Source organism: Tyto alba, unplaced genomic scaffold, assembly GCF_018691265.1.
Source record: "Tyto alba isolate M040663 unplaced genomic scaffold, T.alba_DEE_v4.0 Super-Scaffold_14, whole genome shotgun sequence".
NCBI classification, from domain to species: domain Eukaryota; kingdom Metazoa; phylum Chordata; class Aves; order Strigiformes; family Tytonidae; genus Tyto; species Tyto alba.
This window is the reverse complement of record NW_024881276.1, coordinates 14,805,658-14,827,003: the sequence shown is the minus strand read 5'-3', so window position 1 is coordinate 14,827,003 and position 21,346 is coordinate 14,805,658. Positions and strand designations below refer to the sequence as shown.

Genomic DNA, 21,346 nt, shown 5'->3' with positions numbered 1-21,346 from the left:
AAATGAAAGCCATTCAGTGAAGGAAATAAATAGGCCAGAAAAATATATACAGTAATTAACTAACCCTGACACTGTAGAGCAGCTTCAGAAAAAGTGAATGTGGTTTTACTAGTTTTTCCCCAGTAGATTCTGCATATGTGTCACTAATGACACCAAACATCTTTTGTCATGCTGTTACTTCAGTAGCTGCTTGAGAATTTGAAGCATGAAGTATTTGAAAGCATGTACAATAAGACAGACTGAAAATTTTTATCATTTGTATGGTTAAGTTAGACTAGAACGTATTTTGACATATTAAATTGTCACAAAAATTACAAATACATTTAAGCAACTTGAGCTGTCCTGCATCTGGAAGGACTGGCCCTGAGATCAAGACATCATACAATGTTACTGCATCAATACAGCCCAGACTGACCAATTCAGCTGTTCTGATATCCAAACTGCAAGATGATACAGACAAGATTATCAACAGCATTCCACTTTTTGACAGTTCATACACAAGGCTAGTAAAAGAACAGTTTGCCTTGCCTGCATTCCAGAAGATCTAATACAGGTAGAAATAAGTATTTATAAGGGAGAACAGGGAGGACAGTCTACAGGAAGGAAAAGAAAATTTACTCACCTGCCATTTTTTACATAGGTTGCTAAATAACCATGGTCTTCCCAGTTATGAACTGTTTCTGTCATTCCCTGCTCCTGAAAAATGGGCTGTAGAGCTTTAAGAACGGCATTGCAATCAGCTGTAAGATTAAGAAAAAAATAATCAGTAAGGATTTTCCACTCAAATCAGTTGTGGGGGTTTTTAAGGCCGAACCGTTTCTGCTGACAGCCTGGAGTACTTTTTCTTTGAATTTCATTTGAACCATAGCTTTCATGTACCTTCTCCCCTCTCTGCTCCATCCCCAGAGATATTCCTCAGTGCATGGGGATCCAAACAATTTTATTTAAATCAGGCTTTATCCCTGAGCAAAAGTATTTATCCACAATAGATGTAATAAGAGTACTTTTATTATGGCTACTATTGGTCACCTAACATATCACTCTATCCAGGCAAGTCCTTACTCACATAATTATTTTTTAAATCACTTAAAAATACACAAACAACAATCCCAGAAAGAAACCACAGCACTGACAAGAAACTTAGTAGTTCTCCTGTCTTAAAGCTCAACATTTTTTCAAAGGCACTGAAAACTAGACAGGACAAACTAGTCTATCTACTCTGCCCAACAGAAACATCCTTTTGCTAACATCTAAGACAGAGCAAGCCCCCAACTGAAATCTTCATGATGCTATGGAGAAGACCTCTGCCTCATAAGAGCACATAAAAATTAACCTGGAAATAATGAAGTTACTCTAGTAATTATCTTCAAAAGCAAGCTCATGATTTGTCCATAAAGGTGGTACTTCAGTCAGAATGTGCTTGTTTCAGAAGCCTCATGTTTGCTGTACACATTAGTTCTGTGGGGTGTTTTTTTTACAATAATCTTCACTGCAACACTTTTAGATGCTGCATTCAAACAAGTGTCCCAAAAACAAGCTGCAAGTTTTGTCAGTTGGTTTTGGAATTGATGAGGCAAGTTAGTGGAGGATGCTGGTAAAGTTGCACCTACCAGAACAGGAACAGAACCAGAAAAACTATCATACTGGTGTGTCAGTGAGACACCTATACAATATTAATCTACAGGCTGTCCCAGTGAGGCAAGTATCATCATTTTTGCCTCACAAACACAAACCTAAGCACCTATGGTCATGCAACATGCCAATAATATAACCAGGATTTTGAGTGTATCATAAAAATCACCTGACAGTCAAATTAGAGGCACAGTTTATAACCAAATGCTTCAATACTGACACATTGTTCCCCCTACCCCAACCCATTAAAGAGTTATTTCCAAGGTAATTATTTTGTTTTACTCCCTGTACCCATACACATATCATATACCTTAAACCAGCAAGTATAGCCCTGCAGACATAATCAGCTCTAGTTTCCAGGATGTTACCTATTTGTACAAGCTTCAAATGAACAAAAAAAAACATTATACCAAATCACAAAGTTCAGCTCATCTATCATGTCTACACAGCTCCACAGTGGACTGAACTGAAAGCCCTATTACTTGAAACCTGTTTGCCTGTCTGTAAATCCTCTGCTCTATTATCCCTGCATGTTTTAACCACAGACCAAAATAACACATAAAACATTTACTTTAATTTTCTTCTACACAAAGTCAAGAGCAAGCCAACTCCCCAATACCTTGCCAAGGATACTTCACAGAAGTGGAAAGGCCCTGATTCTTACTGCATATACTATCTGATCTTGAATGCATGTTCTGAGATAAATATTTTTCACCTTCTACACCTCATTCATTATCTCCTCATGTTGCAAATTACAGGGAAATAGAACCAACAAAAAATAAGTTTTGTGAGACAGTGAATGTTTTAACTGCTGGCTCTCTCAGTATCACCTTTGATGATTTTTACCCTCATTGATGAAAGACCCCATACAGTCCACTATTACCTATGAAGCTTTCTTCCTTCCCTACCCTCCTGTCAAAATCTGCACCATTTGAACCAGTAAGTTTTTATGCTTCCTATACAGCATCAGTCAGGTACCACCATGGCGCAGGCAATAATTAAGGCTCAGAATACACAGTTTATCTGCCCAGTAACCGTGGTTACAGCAGTAATAAGGGAGCCAACAATCAAGCCAACATGTTTTTGGATCAAAAGCATAAGGGAAATAGGGACATAGTGCTACAGTTTAGGAACTGGTTCCAGTCTCTGCAGTTTTGCACTGGGAAGGGAACTTTGCATTGCTTGCTTTAAACTTACAGCTTCTGGCATGCATCAGCACTCCTTTTGAGGAGGATAGGAACAGCTGCTCCAAAGCCAATAAGTACATTTATAACAATTTTTATCACTTTAGACATGTGGTCCCCTCTCCTTGCTTGGCATTTACTTCCTTGCCCCACTCCTTTACCTTCTGCCTCAGCTTTTACAAAACCCATGTTTATTTCCTCCCTTACTTCTTATGTCACCACCACCACAACATTAAACAAGAACTCAGTTTAATAATGCATGCCATACCCTTCCAGGCCAGCAAAGTAGCACAAACCCCAAACTGAACCGGTATGCAACTAGCCCCCAGACCACTTCACCTCCACAGCTCCTGCAAGCTACTGAAGTAGTACAGTGGAGAAAACAGACTCTGGAAGAACTGAAGTGCTCATATCATTTAGCCCATCTGCTTTCAACAGCTTCAAGGAATCCTGCTAGGTGCGTCTTGGCAGAGACTGTAGAACAAATCATCACAGATATTTTTCTCCTCCATGAACATACTAATCCCTCAGAAGCTCCCCATCATTCAGCAGCAGATTTCTTTGCTAAGCAGCCAGGCACAAGCTTCACAGAGTTCTTCCTATTATGCGATTAACTTCAGGAAATTAAAACAACAACATGCTCTTTCATCAGGTCTCCTTTTGGTTATACCACACAAGATTTGACTCAGAGGACTAATTAATTCTCCAAAGTTGGAGACTCCTCTTTAAAGTGTTTGAGGCATCAGTGGTTGCTTGAAGGCACCAGGAAGTTTCAGGAATCTCAGGATCTGTCACCCAATCCACTTGCCACCACCTCACTCCAACTTAAGATACACTATATCAAGCATTGACAAACAAGAACAATGGTGATTAGAACAGCAGGAACACCTTAAAATCTACATCAAAATGCTGAACTCAAGTAGTCATTTTATTTTTGCTATTCAGGAACAAGGAAGAAAACACTGGCTACCAAGCATGAAATACTGCTGTAACTATTTGGTAATTATTTGCCAGAAGGAATGAAAATGACCCAGAGTTTCAACTCTGCAGAACAGAAACAAAAACCCTGTCTACAAGATGAGAGAGATACATTTCTTAAGGGAGTTAATGCCCAGTTAAGCCAGACAGTTTTGGAATCCCAGTATACTTAAAGAGATGATTTGCAGCAGTTGCAGACGTTCTTCTGAAATTTTAGGAGCCAAGAAACCATTATTTGACATTGACCTGTGACCATGAGCACAGCTCAAAGTCCAGAGTTACTGTAAGCATCCAGTCTGGCCTCATGCATAACACTGGCTAGTTTCACCCAGATACTCCAACACTGAGCTCAGTAATCTGCTATGAGCCAGACTATCTCTAAAAATATCCTGGTTTAAGACCTCCTCATACTAGAGGATTGACAAGATCTTAGTAAGCTATGGGAACAGATTAGCTCTCATTTGAAAATATTCACCCCATTTCTGACTTCAAATTTTTCTTAGCCTGACTTTGAACCATTTCCTCTAGGAAGCAAGAATGTAACATAGCCAAAACAATAGACACAAAGCATTTATGTATTCCACATCTGATTTATTTTTTTCTTGGTAGCTACATTTTCAACAGAGAAAGGTAAAAAAAAAGTGAACTGCTTCATTAAAAATACATTAAAGAGTTAGTGTATGTTAGGAGCCAAAATGCAGAATGCGCTAGTAGCAAACAATCTGAATGACTGGCATATTGTTTCAGTTCAGAGCTGTGTAAATTAATCGTTTAAATTTATTAAGTCATTGTGTTGCACAAGTCTGAAATTCTCAGAAGTAGGCACTCTGTCAACTCCAATTCTTTAAAAACAGGAAAAGGAAATGTGCAGAGACATGGTGGGAGGGTGTCAGCTACAAGTGATGAAGGGAGCACACCTAAGAAGAGTTATTAATTTCTAGCCCAGTGAGGTGCCAGGGGCAGTTAAAGAGGAGGGCAACAGGAGGCTGGTCCTTCAACCTGCTGCAGCAGCACACCTGACTGCTCTGGCACCAAATCCACTAGAGTCAAGTCAGGCCACACACAGTGCCTCCCTCCACCACCTCTTAATGGTAATACAGTAGCCAGGCTTACAGGTATACATTCATAGACTGATCTGAGGCATTTTTCCAATGCCAATATTTTATCCCAATCTTAATTATGAAAAAACTTGCAAATTAGGAGTGTGCTGTAGAAATGCTTAGTGATCAAAATGTTCATAAACTTTAAAATCCAGAGCTGAGGAAAAACTTTAGGCTTCCATGACTGCATTTCACATGTCCTAGATTTCCTTTTAGGAACTAAAACAAATGGAGAAATAACTGAAGAGACAAAAAGGCACTACAGTTTATGGAAAGCCAACAGCCTCATCCTACCAGCTCCCTCCCTCTGATACACATGAGAGCAGTGCATAATAATTTGCAGATAGCAGGTTATGATTTAGTCACCAACTCCTCCACAGCAATCTTTTTCTTAAAACTTAAGAATTACACTCCTTTTGTCTTGGTTAAAAGCAACTGCCTGCATTGAAAATCAGTGTGCAGGGCGTACTCACAACAAACTATCTCTGGATAGTTTCAAACACTATCCAGCAAAGTTTCCACAGAAATATCACAGGCTCAACTAAGAATTCAGAATGAAAATATAGTTGCCTAAACTGACCCTCTTCCTTCAACAACTACAAAATAAACCCATGCCTCACAAGAAAGAAAGGACCCCCTCCAAGCACACCCCAAAAACCATTTTCATTACTCCCCAGGACAAAGGAGCTAGCTTTTGCCTGACACTAACAGATGCACATGAGAAACAACTGGCTTTAGCAACACACACCTCCCGGGTACTAAGTTTGGAAGTCTCCTGTCAGCACACTCCATGCACACCCCCAGGAAGAATCCTTTGTTTCATCCTTGCCAGCTCTGTGAAAGCAGGAAACAGCAGTAAGTAGAAATCTATACCAAAATTATTCCTTTCAATCAATTTGCACCTGTGAGAATCAACCTATTCATGTTGTCTTATACACAGAAGTGAAATCATGCATGGCATGAGGCTTAAAAAAAGAGGCAGCAAGAGGAAACAGTCATCTACTATTCACTCATCCATGAGAAAACAGATCATCAAGTTTCCCTGTGCATTTACTCCATTTCATTATTTTGTATTACAGAAACTTAAGAGTAGAAGGCTGCTTTTTTCTCAAAGTTTCCACAGAACATCCCCCACACTCCTATTCTGAAGACTACGCAGTGAATGCAGACAAATCAAGCTATGCTGTCCCACAACTGCAAGTGCATGAACTTACTGGCACATCCATGTAATCACCACAGTCAATACTAGGTCACACAGTGCATCCAAGTGTCCTTTTGGAAATTACAGGTAAAACAGGGATGAATCAGAATGAGCTCTCAAAGTATGAGATACCCAACTACCAACAGAATTCAAATCCCATTCTTCCCCTCCACTACCATCACCTTTACATTAGTTCAGAACGAAAAGAGGTATACACACAAAACACACCCATGTGAGATAACAAATCTCTCTGCTAGACTCTAGAAGTCCTTAACGCAGTATTTGTATTCAGGAGCACAACAGTTTTAACCCCTATGTCCAGCTAAATACTATGCATTCCTCTTGCAGTGGTCACCTCTCCTCTCTTCCAGTGTTCTGCACAAGCTAATCGCAACTCACCTCTTCCCTGCCCACACACGCTCCACAGCTACCAGCCACCTGCTCCCCAAAGCATCCAGCTGACTTGGGACTGAACTCCAGATGTTTTCCATGTTGGCCAATACCAAGCTGAAACTCCACTGTCACCAAACAGAGCACTCCCACCCTCTCTCCTGTCCCTTTATACTCACGCACCAGACTCAACTAGGAAGGGCAAGGGGGTGGTGCGGGAAGCATCCAAAACCAACTCACAACATGTATTTTTAAGAGCTAGTGCTGACATAAAAAGGAGCGGGAACAGTGAAAAAGTGCTTAAACCAATGACGTGACCATACCCCCTGAGCAAGCCTGTAGTTCACCTGAGGTCTCATTTTTCTACATAAAGCCAATTCTGTGTACATCCCTCTGGCACAGCCAGGTCAGCTATCTACCACAGAACACCAGAGGTTGGAAGGGACCTCTGGAAAGTGTCTCATCCAACCCCCTGCTCAGAGCAGGCTCAATGACAGCTGGCTGCTTAGGGCTACAAGCAGTCAGGTTTTTGCTTCCTCCACAGATTGAGACTCCACTGCCTCTGGGGTAAAATTTGTCTCTGTGTTCAACCACTCTCACAATGAACAGTGTTTTCTTATGTTCAGATCAGGCTTCATGTGTTTTAATTTCTGCCCACTGCCTCCTGTTCTGTCACACTGGGAACCACTGAGCGAAGTCCAGCTCTACCTTCTCTACTCCTCCCACCAGCGTTTGTTTGACATGGTGTTTAGGGACATGTTTTAGTGGTGGACTTGGTAGTGTCTGGTTAATGGTTGGTCTCGATCTTAAGGGTCTTTTCTAACCTAAAAGATCAGCCTCCCCCCCCACCTTCTTTACTCCAGGCTGAGTAGTCCAGCTCATCCATCCTCTCTGTATGACACATGCTCCAGTACTTTAATCATGCTCATGGCCTGACATTGGACTTACTCCAATATGACCAACTCCCTCTTGTACAGAGGATCCCAGCACTGGATCCAAAACTCCAGATATGACTCAGCAGGCCTGAGTTGAGGGGAAGGATCACTAAGCTGAAAGCAGAGCTGTTACCAGCCTGTACTTGTATATAGGATCATTATTCCCAGGTACAAGATTCTGCATTCCCCTTGGTTGAACTTTATTGGGTTTCTATAGGCCAGGAGTGCCTACAGTGCATCAAATCACTCCTCCCAGTTTTGTGTCATCTGCAAGCTTGCTGAGGATGCACTCTGTCCCAATGTCCAGGTCATTAATGAAGATAAAGTGCATTGGCCCCACTTTCCACCCCTCCCAGAGTAGACAACCACTGACTGGCATACAGGTGGTCTTTTTGTTGCTGCTCACCTTTTGGAGCCAGCAGTTCAGTTTTAGATCCACTTCCCTGTGGATTTCTCTACCCTGTATTCCCACCATTTTGTCAATGAAGATGTTAGTGTGGAAAGCCATACTAAGGTTTAGAAAAAACAGCAACCATTGCTCTTCCAGCAAGCTAGTCTTTTGACCACAGAATGCTATCAAGTGGATTAGGCATGATCTCCCCTTTCTAAATCCATGTCAGCTACACCTGAACACTTTTTAGTCCTCAACAGGTTTGGAAATAGTTTCCAAGATTTACTCCATCACCTCCCCAGGTATCAATATAAAGTTGACCAGTCTGTAGTTCCCTGGAAATTCCTTCTTGCTCTTCTGGAGATAGGAGTGATACGTATTTTCTTTTAGTCCTGGATTCTTCTCTCAGATGCACCAAGAGAATTATTGCAGGGTCACATGTCTACAAGGAACCTGGTCCTGGGTAAAGAGTACCACACACCTTCCACAATCTACACCTACCTTAATCCCTCACCTTCCCTGCATGCAGAAGTCTCCCAAAGTTGACTTGTCTTTCCTCTGCCACTCACCAGGTCTGTGGAAGCACAGCTTCAGACAAAGAAAAGCAAGGGGAAAAAGAAAAGCTATTTCAACTTTCCTAAGACCACCTATGAAAAGCTGAACTTTTCCTTGTAGTTTCAAAAAAACACTACTATAACTTTAGTAATAATAGTAACCAAAGTAACACAAAATATATACAATCTTTCAGATGGCACTAGCACACAAACATTTTTCTAAGATAGCTCACAGTGATGTATCACCTTTACGGAATAAGGAATACCTTAAATCTTTGTCCAAGTCTCCAGTGTTAAAGAGGACAGAGCTACACTGCCTCTTTTCCCCAGCCCTTCCTACACAACAATAAAAATTAAAGTTCAGGGTACACAACCAGCAAGTCATTACTTCTAAAACGCTAATCAAGAGTTCAGCCAAAAGCGACTGTATGACAGTGAACAAGAATGGCTGTGCTTCTACTCCTGCAAGCAGTGCAAAGTGCACATGAATACAAAAAACAAAAACATCATTCCTAGAGATGCAGTCTCAGTAACATAAGATCATGTTTTCCCACTTCCTCCTCTGAGCTCTGATAAAGATTTTTCTTTTTCAGTTCTTTCACAAAAGTAGGGTAAGATTCCCTAATCACCTTTAAGGGAAAAATCTACACAAAACATTAAGTTTCCAGCAACTATAGGTCTATCAGCTCCATGTACTTCCATAATGGAAAATACATTAAAGTTAATCCTTCACCCTTCTTTTCAATTTCTTGTATTAGGACAACCAAAAACTTAATTTACTGTACACATAAATCCAGAAGTGATCTTTTATATTGAATATCCCATGCTGTTTTGTGAATCTGAAGTTCCTGAAGTTTTCTGTAACCTCAGCTGCAATAAAAATACATTCCAACATCAGTGATGTTTAAGCCTTAATGTCTGTGCTTCAAGGGGACATTAAATTCTAGTTACTGGATTACAATATTAAAAACATCTATTATCAATTTGCAGAATAATGGTACCATCACACCTCAAAGTGCCACCATCAGGCACATACAGAGTGAGACTAATCTGAAAGTGTTACACACAACAGCCATGATCTTACCTATAAGGTCATTCTTGTAAAGTATTTTATAATTTTGAATTCAACACATGCAAACAGCAGGTTTGGCTCCACATTCAAATAGAAGTGATGCAGCAGAATGCTTTCACTGGCAGCATTTAAAAGGCAATATTCCATTTCCATCTAATCTTTAAGACAAAAACTTCCTTTTGGAAAGGTTAAACAGCGAGCTTCTGCTACAAGAACAGATAATACAGTTACAAGAATTGATTATTTCAGTACATTCAATCACAAAACACCACAACATGGAGTTTAATTAAATCAGTGAGAGCAGAACATAAGGTTTACTAGACTATATCACAGCATTCCCACTCTTTATCTCAGTTTCCCATGAATTTTCAGTCAAACACATCATTCAAATGAGGAAGTAAAGAATGCTGATGAAGTTGGACAGTTTTATTCCTCATCATATAGGATCTCTGGTACAAATGCTTTCTTAGAGACAATAATCCTTGTACCAAGGAGCTTTTTTCTAACATGACCTTGTATCAAGGAGCTTACTCTAACCTGACCTCTGCTGCACACCAAACCAGCAGCAGAAGCTGAGCACCATTACCACAAAAGGGATTCAAGTATAAAACTACTTTTCGTCATTCTTTCTCTATGACTAACACATTACTGGCAGCATTGGTGATTGTACATCTATTTAATGGTGTGGTGTTAACCGTGCTGTTCAGTGTTTCTGGAATACAGCAGAGGAATGCAACCTAGGTAGCAGGTAAAGCAGTGAGAAGAGCTGAGTAAAGGGGCAGAATGAAGGAACACCACAGATTGTACCAGTTGCATAAAACCCTTTCCTGTTTTACCCTCCTCCCCTTACTAGGATAGCAACCCTTCAGGTAAGACGAACTGCAAAGTAAAGTATCAAGATAAAATTATGTTCTCATGCTTTAATGTAAAGTTAGTCACTAAGCCAATATAGGTATCACCTGAACAAGTAATTTTCTTGCTTGAATAAAGCAAGCACATAGCACATATAGAAGTAGGCAAACTAGCAAGTCTTTTCAAGCACAAATGAGGACTCATCACTGCAACACACACATTGAAAGAACCAGAAGAAAGCATTTGCTACCAGTTTAGAGCTCATTCACACTTTAAGACAATCTTAAGATTAGTTGGGAAGATGAAAGCACTTTTATTAATAAAAGTTTTATAACCAGGGGCCACTTTTTTTTTCTTTCAGCCCACAGACTGATTTCCCAGTTACTATATTCTTGACTTCTGGGAGAAGATCAGAGCCTTACTGGAGGCGTTTTGCATTTTAAGAGCATTCCGGAAGGATAAATCCTACTGACCAGCTGAGGACTTAAGTCTACCTTGGGGCCCTTACACGTAGACAAACACTTGTGTACAGTTTACTGACTTAAAGAAGGCTTAAAACCCATCATTTAAGTGAAACAGCTCAGCTTTGTTATTAAACTTTTATTGCATGCAGTAGTAAATGTATTTACTAGCCTTCAGAATTCTGCCACCCAGAATCTCTACCCACTCATTAGACAAGGAACACCAGCCAAAGTTCAGGACAGCAGGTATATGTGGCCTCTGCATTATTCTGTGGTCCTGCAGAGATAACCTGTAGGAGCCAGGATGCATCATCCGCATAAGTATCTCTGAAAATCTGTACCAGTGCAAAGATATAAGCAATCAAACATAGACACTGGCCTACAGGAGATCTCAATTATTATGAGATCATCAACAAAATACCCAGAGATAGGAAAATAAACCTTTCACTGGAACAGTGGGTGGCTACAGCAGAGCCAGCAAAGTCAAGGTTAAAATATTTGTAGCATGCCTGAATCTGAAGCTACTTGAAAGAAAAGAATTAAGACAATGAATCACTTTCCAGAATCTACCTCGATTTTATTTGCATAAGTATTTGATCATCATCTGACACAACTGAGTTACTTGGGAAATCAATTTGCTTGTTTACTGCACAAATACAGGGTTCCTGCTTACAGACTCATCAGCATCACAAGACTCACTCCTAAAGACTCCTGCATCACAACACACTAGCAAAGTTTAGAAAGAACACACCACAGGGACCTAAAGAGGGGGTTTTCCTTGTTCACTTTTGGCAAAACTTTTAGAAGCCCCTCATTGCTGCTGGAAGCACTTGAGGGACCATTTTCAGCTGGCTCTTAAAAGGATATTTTCTGGTTAGGTAGGCCAAGTCGTCCAAGAACATTCAAGACCAAAAAAAGTAAGCTTAAGACACCAAGCATGCCAGATTCTGACAGCCAGGAAAACTCTAAAAACTATTTAAGTACTACCCCTTCAAAAACAAAGTCAGAAAAAGAGAAAAGCAGCAAAGAACTGCCAGATTACTACATCTTTACCAGTAATAGCATGTGGAGTTAAGTAACATTTAACAAGTCTCTCCCATTCGCTTTGACACTCAGTTATCTCTATTTGATACAATATATGCTTTAGAAGTAGCTGTCCTACACCTAGCATCTAACTTCAAATAGTTGATATTATTCCTATTATGGTTAACAACAACTTTTTAAATGTAGATCAGTCCCACCATTCTCTGATAACTCTGGAAGTCATTTAAAGGTCTCCACAAGTAACAGTGGTTGGCATTCTGTAAGTCACATTGCTGTTTAATAATCACACAAAACTTTAGTTAAGAAAAAAGCTTTGAATTTTTTTTCTTTTCCTAACTGCTGCTTTATCCTGTAAGATTCTTACAGGTTTCTCCTATGTCATACAAATTCACTGTTCTTTAATATAGAAGTAACATTTGCTTATCCAGCAACAGACATGAAACTTATCACACTCTTCTGGACAATCCACAAACAGTATCTTTTACCTTTTAAACACCCAAGTCTCACACCAGACTCTTCCAGACTTGCTGCTCAGTCAAGTTTAATTTTGCTATGGAGAGACAGTAGTTCATTAAACTTCTTCTACCACTTCACCCTAGCATATTATCAGAACTGAGCAGTAGTCAAAGAGGTAAGACAAAGGCATTTGCAAGCCAACATTCTCATACATAAATTTGGCATACCACCTTCACACAGAGTATTTATGCACTCAGAAGACTTACTTCATGTGGTAAATAGCTTAAACCTTAACATCAACAAATAGGGCTTCGATGACTCGGTTCCACTAACTTCATTTGTCTCTCCCAGTAATGCATAAACTGAAGTCCATCAACTGGCGTATAAAGACTGTTCACATTTTAAACATTATCTGTTGAAATATCTGTAGCCCTTCCATCCAAAAAAGCAGTAAAAGAAAAGGTACTTGGTAACAGAACTTCACCATGCCCAAACAGTACCAGCTCTCCTGTTCACTTACGTCTCTTAAGCTACTTTCATCACCTGATACCTGACCATCTTCTAGCAATGTATTAAGCAAAGTGATTAGTACTTGTATGTACTACTCTCTCCTTCCAAGGATTTTGCTATTAAAAAGGTATGGTCAGAAAAGTTTACCTGAAATGGGAAATACTGAGGTATCAAAAGCAGCCTTTATTTCCTGCAGGAATTTGTTCTACAGCCTCAAACCAGACCCTCATGGAAAACATCTCCCATGCTGTTAAACCTTCACCTTTGTAGGCAACAGGTCCTTCATGTTTGAGCAAGCAGCCATTAAGTACTTGACATCATGCTGGAGAATCAGATAATTTTATTTTCAGAGTTCCATTCATACAGCATTTTAATCTTCAAAACTGGAAACCAACAAAAGGAAGGAATGAGTTCACAGAAGTCCTTAATGCTAAAAATGGAAAGCTATTAATTCCTGTATTAACACCTCCTGACAAGCCCTATTTGTGCTCTGACACACAGCAGGCCAGTTCTTAGTCTAGGCCTGTCAGAACTAGACTGTGGAGACCTGCAGGGCTCAGATCAAAACAGCCCAGCCAAGAGCACAGGCAGAGCCCACACCACTCACAGAGGCTGCTAAGGGAGCAGAACTAGACACACCCACCCTTGAACTGCAACTGCAAGAACTGCAAGCACACCTTTAGCCAGGGCTGATAAGAGTTGCAACCTCCAGAGGCATTTACTTGAGTCTTGTTTAATCTTTATTTAACAAGGTCTTCACATACAGATCACAGTCAAGGAGTCAGCAAATGTTGATAACATACAATAAATCAATATCATCTGCATGTTATCACTGTAATCAGATGTTTCAGCACTTCAGACAACCTAATACTTGATGGAACCAGTGAAATTTAGCTACAAGGCTCAGAGATGCCATTCCCCCCGCAATATGTTCAAATACACTTAATGTGTTTTTACTGCTAACTGCAGCCAGCTCCAGTCATAGAAGTAGAACTTGCCTCAAAAACAAAGCCCTAGCATCTTTAGTACATTAGGCAACAAAAACACCCATTAAAGAGAATATTAAATTAAAAATAACTCTATATACAGCCAAGTGCTCAAAGGTTTTGTTGATGAGTTTTTAATTTATAATCTTAGAAACTGCCAAGTATTCAGTATTAATTTAAGCCTCTTTCATACACAAGATTATCACTTGCATGGAAAAACTCTGCAAGAGACACCAAGTTTTCAATGCCAGTCACCTCTTCCTTCTTTCCCTGGTATTTCCACACTTAGTGCAGGATGAACCATGACTCAGCAGCTAGAACTGCTGATTATCTGCTTATTAAACCAAACCAGCACCAATTTCAAGTTGTCTTTGCTACACCAGGATACACTACACATACAAGCAGCTGAACTTAAGAGTTTTCACAATTAGAGGTTTCAGAGATGGTAGAGAGGAAGAGCCAATACAGCGCCCCCTCCTCATCATTTGCTTCTCTTTGACACTCCTGTTTCTGGTACACTGTCTCCTCAGAAAGGCTTTTTTTTTTTTTAATTAGTCCTTAAAGTGAGGAAACTCAACTACTAGGCTCCACAGGGATGCAGAACTACAAGTCTTGTCAACTCTTGCCCCCCTCCAAAAGTTTAGATCAGCACAGCCAAGAACAAGCATGTAAAGTTGTGGTCCTGCTCTATGAAGAACATTACAACTCCAATCAAAACAAAGACAAGAATGAAAACATTAGCTTAACTGCATACCATTCAAATATTTAACAATCTGACAGCCTAAGTAAAAATTTCAATACTGAAAGAACATTTAGTAGAGTAACTCAGAACATCTTATAATCAAGATTCTTTCAGAACACACTATGTACAACCAGTTATTATACTTAAGGATGTCAAACATGGATAATACTTCATGATATATTCCAAACAGCCGTAAAAACACAAAAAAAGGATGTAAGGGTTATTTAAATCTTTATACCCTTGACTGCATACTAAAGCTTTACCTGACAGCATTCCTGTCTGCTTAAAAATAGGCCAAAAGCCTAAGATACTGGATTGCCAGGAGAGTTAGAGGCACTTTCTCACACTGTAATGGGTGCTTCAGACGAGAGATTTTATGTATTTTTAATTAACTAGTAAAGCAGTTAGTGCCTCCCCTTGAAAAAAAAAAAAAAAAAACGTAAGATTCTGTAAATCAAGTTTGTCCCCAGTAAGTGCAGTTATGCAGCAAAACACTAACCAAAGTATAAAAGTTTTTGCAAGTCAAATCCAATATACATGATTGCAGTTAAGATCCTTTTGCACAATTTATTAGTAAAGACTACCTTTTAATATGTTGTCTACATCCAACAACATTTAGATATAAGTACTGCAGCCATTAGCTATTTTTTATTTACATGTATTCCTGACAGGCTTGATTTTCTCACCAAGTTTTTCCCCACACACAGTGTCAGAATTGAGCAGTGGATCCTGCTGACAAGAACAAAGCCACTGACAGAGGGCCTAAAGAGGAAGCTCAGCCCACAAAAGGTCACTCCTATCCCCATGAAAACATTCATTTGAAGAAAAACAGACCATGTGCGCACACATGTCCACTTATCCTTTTTCTTAAAAACCCAAGCATTGGCTTACCTGCACTACAGCCCTGGCATTCCCATTATGTACTAATTCACACAGGATTTTTATAATAATTTAATTAACTGTGTCAGCTCAGGTAATCACTGCTCTCCTCCACCAGCTCACTCATCTGTGCCCTGGCCCTGAATGCTGTTGGTACAACTGTTTGTGCAGCTGTACTGTAAACTGCATAATTCCCCCAGCAATAATCCCAAACCGTAGACTTTAAGACAGTTCAAACTGATTTTCCAACGAATTCTTACCCTTTCAAAGTAACTTTGTGAAGCAAATTAAAAAAAAAAAAATCTCAAGAGAGCCTCCATAGTATCTTCCTCTCCCCTCATTAAAGAAACTTGAGCATTAAGCATTTCAATATCCAACAACCAAGAAAACTAAGCTTATATGGCACATTCATGCATGGATGGAAACAGTCCCATGTATGAGCAGATTTACAACATACAATAATCTAAAAATCAATTCTGAAAAGGTATACAGAATCAAGCATATACATACTTTCATAATAGTCCCTAGGAGTCTCAAATTCCTCATTTCTGACTAACAAAAATGTCATTAGCCCAGAAGCAAAAGGCATGACTAAAGCCTTCTATGCCCCAATTAAGGAAGGCATGTTATCTGTGTCTATTTTCAGAAATGTTAAAAGCACTCTTGTATTTTAGGATAGGCAACACTGCTGTTTGCCTACTGAAGTTGTCTGCTTATCTTGGGGGCCACAGGTAAGATACTTCTGCTCAAATGACCGAGCTCTACAGTTAGTACTTTAATCAGCTCTTGAGGAAATCATCACAGAAAGTGCAGGTTGTGTTATCCAGCTATCAAAGCTTCAGCCCTGCTCATATCCAACTGCCCTTTATTAAAAACTGATGGGATGCATAATTAGAGGAGGTATCGTTCTGAAAACACACAAAAGGGCCTTTTTTCTTTTGAATAATTTGTAGATCTTCTAGTACATAAACAAAATTTATTGAGGAGTTTGAAGAAAATTGACAGCTTTTAGTAGAGGTACATGGCTTCATTCATCTCATGAAGCCCCACTCCCAAGATAGTGTTGTGTTCGCCTGCAGTTCAAACATAAGAGGGCTTGTTTTCTCTTCTTTAACTCCCTACACCTATGTTTTCATTGACGTTGCTGGCATCTCTCAATACCTCCAACCACTACCAAACTTTACAGAACTGATGATGGTAAATACTGAGAAATGCCTACTATTCCAGTTTCTCATGATCCTTATTGAGTACACATTTCAATCCTGAAAAATGTATGTGACATGCACCACAGTGCAATATCCCAAGAGAACAGAACTGCATGAAGAAACAGGGCTGCTATTGAAAGGTTTCGGCACATGCCAAGTCAGCCAGCCAGTGGGAATGACCCACCAGAATCTAAATCACTCTGCAGTGCGAGCAGTTGCTAGCTAATAGCTGCGCAAGTATTAACATGTGACAAAATCCCATCTTCTTAACACAGAACTGTGTCCTCCAGATCCTTTCTCTGACATACAAGGACAACCTCCCTCCTTTACTCCCCAAGAACCTCAAAAGAGTAAGGATGAAGACAAGCCACACACAACAGAGCACAAAGAAACAAATCCCAGAAGAATGTTAACACCTCAGAAACACCATCCCAGCCTTTACAGTCATGTTCAGTCCTGATGCTGGACAGTAACAGTGAAGCCTTTCTTCCCTTCAGGATTAGGGGAATATTAGGTAGCTAGTGTGCAAGCACTGAGAGCCATATTCAAATGATTTCATCAACTACACATAACAACTCTCATATATAAGCAGATTCTTAAAGAAACAGACTCCATAACCATGCACAGTTATTGCAAGGTCCAATACAATGAAACACCGAACTACCAACAAACTTGCTTTCACAGACTAAAATCTTGCCTTCCTACAAGCTGGGAAATTTAACAGCTATATTAATACCTACCAAAAATATGTATTTGCCAAAACCTAAGGGCGCCACTAATGTTTTGCGGAATAAGGAGTGTGCACTTACCAAAAAGTTAACAGATTCTGCATTCTCCAGAAAACAAAGATGCAACAACTTCAGCTGAGATGTACAGATAACATATTATCCTCATGAGATCAGAAGGTCCAAACACACACATCTCATTTTACTAAATGCCATTTCATGGCATTCCAGACCATTCAGAAGTTTTACTGTCCATGGAACTTACAATAAAAACCTCAATTAGTTGATGACCCATGATTCAGCATTAAACTAACAAACTACAGACATACATTCCTCATTTTTTTGTCTATAGATAACTCTGTGCTTTGGGCCATAAGCACTAGGGAAGTGGGAAAACTCTACATGAAAAGTACAAGACAACTTCAGAGCTGTCATGGGTGGAAGAAAGTTCTTCACATCTCACTAAAGATGTTTGTTCTGCTGAAACAAGCATAAAGGAAAAAGGCTTCTTCCCTCCTTTGATCTACACAGCAACACTTCTACAGTTGGTCTGTTCCCCCCAACCATCATTTAAGTACATCCATCTAGACTGGAGAAAGATCCAAACATTGCCTTCAAAAGTAAAGGGAAATGGAATAGAAAACTTACCTGAAAGCAAGACAATACTTAGACAGTTACCACACTATTTAATTAATGGCATAATTTTTATATCATAGAGCAGCTAATGTAAGTGCTGATTATTTTCAATATACCTAGCCCTACTCTTTTCCCCGGCAACTCTGACTCTTCTGCAGAAGCCAGTTACTGATGTAACCCTTGAATCCATGATAGTTCAGGGAACTAAACAAGTAAAGAGGTCATTGCAGAGGCTGGGTGGTAGCCAAGAAAATTTGCTTTTAGACTGGTGTAGCTTCCCAATTCTGCTCATGCTAGATAAATCGAGCACAGGATGCAAGGAAAATGGCAGGACTATCTCATTCACCATTAGAGTGGCTAAACTGCACTAGAAAAATCTCACAGTAAAATGGAAACTGGAAGACTTTCACTATGAAGCACTGAAGAATATATTACAGTGACTCCTCGAATACTTTCCCCCTCTCTGAAGTGCAAATGCAGCAACGCCCAGCACGTGCCCCGGGGTCAGGAACTTCTCTCTCAAATCAAGGTATGGCCAGATTTTTATCTGCAGATGCGGTGAACTGCTTTCAACACCTCTTCCCTCCTCCCCCCCGCCCCCCCCCCCCCCAAAAAAAAAAAAAAAAAAAAAAAAAAAAAGGGAAGCGAAAAGAAAAGGGCACGACACAGGAGGCCGGAGCCCGGAAGCTCGCCGGCCCCGGAAAGTGCCTGCCCGGGGGAGGTGGGGGCAGCCCAGCCGGCGGCCCTTCCGCAGCCGCCGCCCGGGGCAGCTCCCCCCCGATTCAACCTTGTCGCCCATCTTGGCCGTTGAGAAACGTGGTGGCTGCCTCGGCTTCTGGCTCGAACGTGCCCCCTACAGCTCACTGCGAAGTAAAGCTTTGAAATCGCCGGCGGCTCAGCCATCTCCAGCCCCTTCCCTCGCGCCTTCGCGACGAGGTTAAGCGAAACACCCCAAGTGACAAGACAAGACGCTGGCGGGTTGTACCCGCGCCCCCGTTTCACCGCCCCCACCTGCAGCGCGGTGCAAGGGCTGCCCTAACCGAGGAAGGCTCGGCTCGGGGGAGGACGGGACACCCCGGCCCGGCCGCTCCCGCCCCTCAGGCCCGCGGCGCCTCACCTCCCGCCCGCCCGCCCGCTTCCCCCTGCCGCCGGCGGGGAAAGCCCGCCCTGGTCGCCGCCCGCCGCCGTGACCGGGGGCACCTGCGCCCGATTTCCCCCATCCCCCCCCCAAACACCCGCCAGTCCCCGCCCCGAGGCGCGCTGCCCGCTGAGCGGGGCGGCCGCGCGGCACGGCGGGCTGAGGGCAGGAGGCCGCAGCGGGCCAGCCGCCTGCCCGGGGCGGGGGGACGCGGCGGCCCCGGGGGCACCTGCCCGCCGGCGGAGGCGGGCCCCGGAGGCGCGCGCGGCCGGACGGCGGCGCGGGGTGGTGGAGGAGTTGAGGGGGAGGCGCCCGCGCGGGGCCTGGCGGGCGGGAGCGGCGTTTCCTCAGCGGCGGAGGGAGGCGGGGAGGCACACACCGCCGGGCGGGCGCGGCCCCCCCCCACCCGCGACCGCCGTCTCTCTCCCCTCTCCCGACGCGGCGGTTACCTGTGGCGCCGAGCAGGAAGTCGAGGGTGCTGTGCCGCGCTGCTGCTGCCATAGTGAGGTAGAGCCCTGTGCCATGCCTGGAGGAGGCGGCGGCGGCGGCGCGGGGAGTGCGGCGGCGGAGCCTATATGCGCGCGCGGGGGCTGCGGCGGCGCCGCCGGGGGGCTGAGCGCGCGCCGCGCGGGGCGGGGCCGTGGCCGGCGGGGCGGGGCGGGCAGCGGAGCGGCGGCCGTTGGCGGCTGCGGCGGCGCGCGCGGGAGGGCGGGAGCGCCTCGGGGCGGCGATCGCGGCCGCTGCGGCGCAGCCGCCCGGCCCCGATGGCTGCGTGTGACGGCGCCCGCCTCCAGCCTCCGGGGCTGGGGCTGGGGCTGGGGCTGGGGCTGGCCTGCAGGTCCGAGGGCTGCCCGCCGGAGCCCGGATCTTCCCGGGGGTCCGCCTCACGCGCCCCCCGCCCCGGGAAATCCCTCAGGGGTGTCCCAGGGCTGCCCGTCACCCCCTGCCCTTGCTGAGCGGGGAGGGGGCTCTCTTCTCCCCTGGGTTCACCAGAGAATCTTTAAAGCCCTTCATTTAATGTCATTGTTCCTTACATAGGGGATAACTGTAGAATAGCGTGCTGAAACCACAAATGACATAAGCCACGTGTAGTTACAAACCCAGTAAAATACCGTCTAGAAGGAGTTAATGGTAGGACTGACGGTTAACTTTGTTGGTTACTACGAGTTCTGCCAATTCTTGGTTCCTTTAATTTCTTTGCAGGATTGAGGTCAAATTCGCACAGTATCATGGCATCGGTGATTTCATGTGATTCCACAAGAGGTTTGCAAGCGATCATTGTGTAATCTAATGGCTGTAATCTAATGGGCTACCATGATGTATGTCACAATAATGTTTTTTCAACGCAAACTTACAGTATCCTTGTTTTAAACAGTATAGTGCCACACATACATCCCGAGCAAAGCAAAAACCTTCACTGGAGATACGCATCAAAAGAGGCACAGATGTCTGCAGATCTGTAATAACGACACTGTCATTAGCTGGTGTTCATTTGACACAGCTGATCCAGGAGGGGCACTTTATTTTTTATGATTAATTAGCTAAAATACAGGGCTTTGGCAGATTTCCCATTCAACATTTTAGATCCAATCCTGGATGTTACAGGGGATTACATAGTCCTGTTTGGGTGGATTGGGTATCCTTGTCAACAGTTTACCAGGAATTCTGCTTTTCCTTACTGCCATGCCTTTTTGTTTTGTTTTGTTTTTTTTTTTAACCAAAATCAGTGCTGCCTTGCTGCTGTCTGACCTCTCTGCTGTTTTTTGTTTTTGTTTTGTTTTGTTTTTTTTTTTCAGACATGCAGCTGCTACGAGACAGCCAGGAAAATCCCTGTACTTTAGGATTTCTTGCATCTCACCTTTACTTGTGGTGGCTGCAGTTGTTTCAGTTACCTCACTACATAAAGGAGCTTACTGAAATGTTTTTTGCTGTCTTAAACTTCAGTGGCAGCAAGGAACTAACCAATGCCTTTTGTTCAGTTTAACCTATTACATTATCTTTCCATTGTGGAGTAGTTGGAAGAAAGTACTAGTGATGTTGTCACCTAAGTACCATCAAATGTATTTGTTCATACGTGCCAGGTGCCCAGCTAAATTATGCCCTTATATACACATGAGCAGCTCTGCTGGGTTTGCAGGGGAAAAAAGAACACCGATTTGTCACGCAACTCTTTTCCTGGCATTAATTTTGCTACTTAAGGCTGACCATTCCAGACTGGCACTTGAAGAAGAATGGAACATCATCTTTTTAATTACATTTGCTATGAAAAAAAGAA

The 21,346-nt window shown here is 42.4% G+C and overlaps 1 protein-coding gene across 2 annotated transcripts in view; it reads right to left on the bottom strand.

Moving 5' to 3' along the window:
- SMS (spermine synthase) overlaps positions 1-19,694 on the bottom strand; it is a 53,991-nt gene extending 34,297 nt beyond the window's left edge. The window contains exons 1-2 of one of the 2 annotated variants that reach the window (XM_042788570.1): positions 19,521-19,694; positions 623-740 (exon numbers count right to left, since the gene is read on the bottom strand). In XM_042788570.1, coding sequence (XP_042644504.1) covers positions 623-740; positions 19,521-19,572 — 170 coding nt within the window. In that variant the 5' untranslated portion in view covers positions 19,573-19,694. Of the gene's footprint in view, positions 1-622; positions 741-3,229; positions 3,330-19,520 lie in introns of those variants that run through there. The other variant, XM_009976014.3, reaches the window with a different exon arrangement.
- Between the last annotated feature and the right edge of the window lie 1,652 nt (positions 19,695-21,346).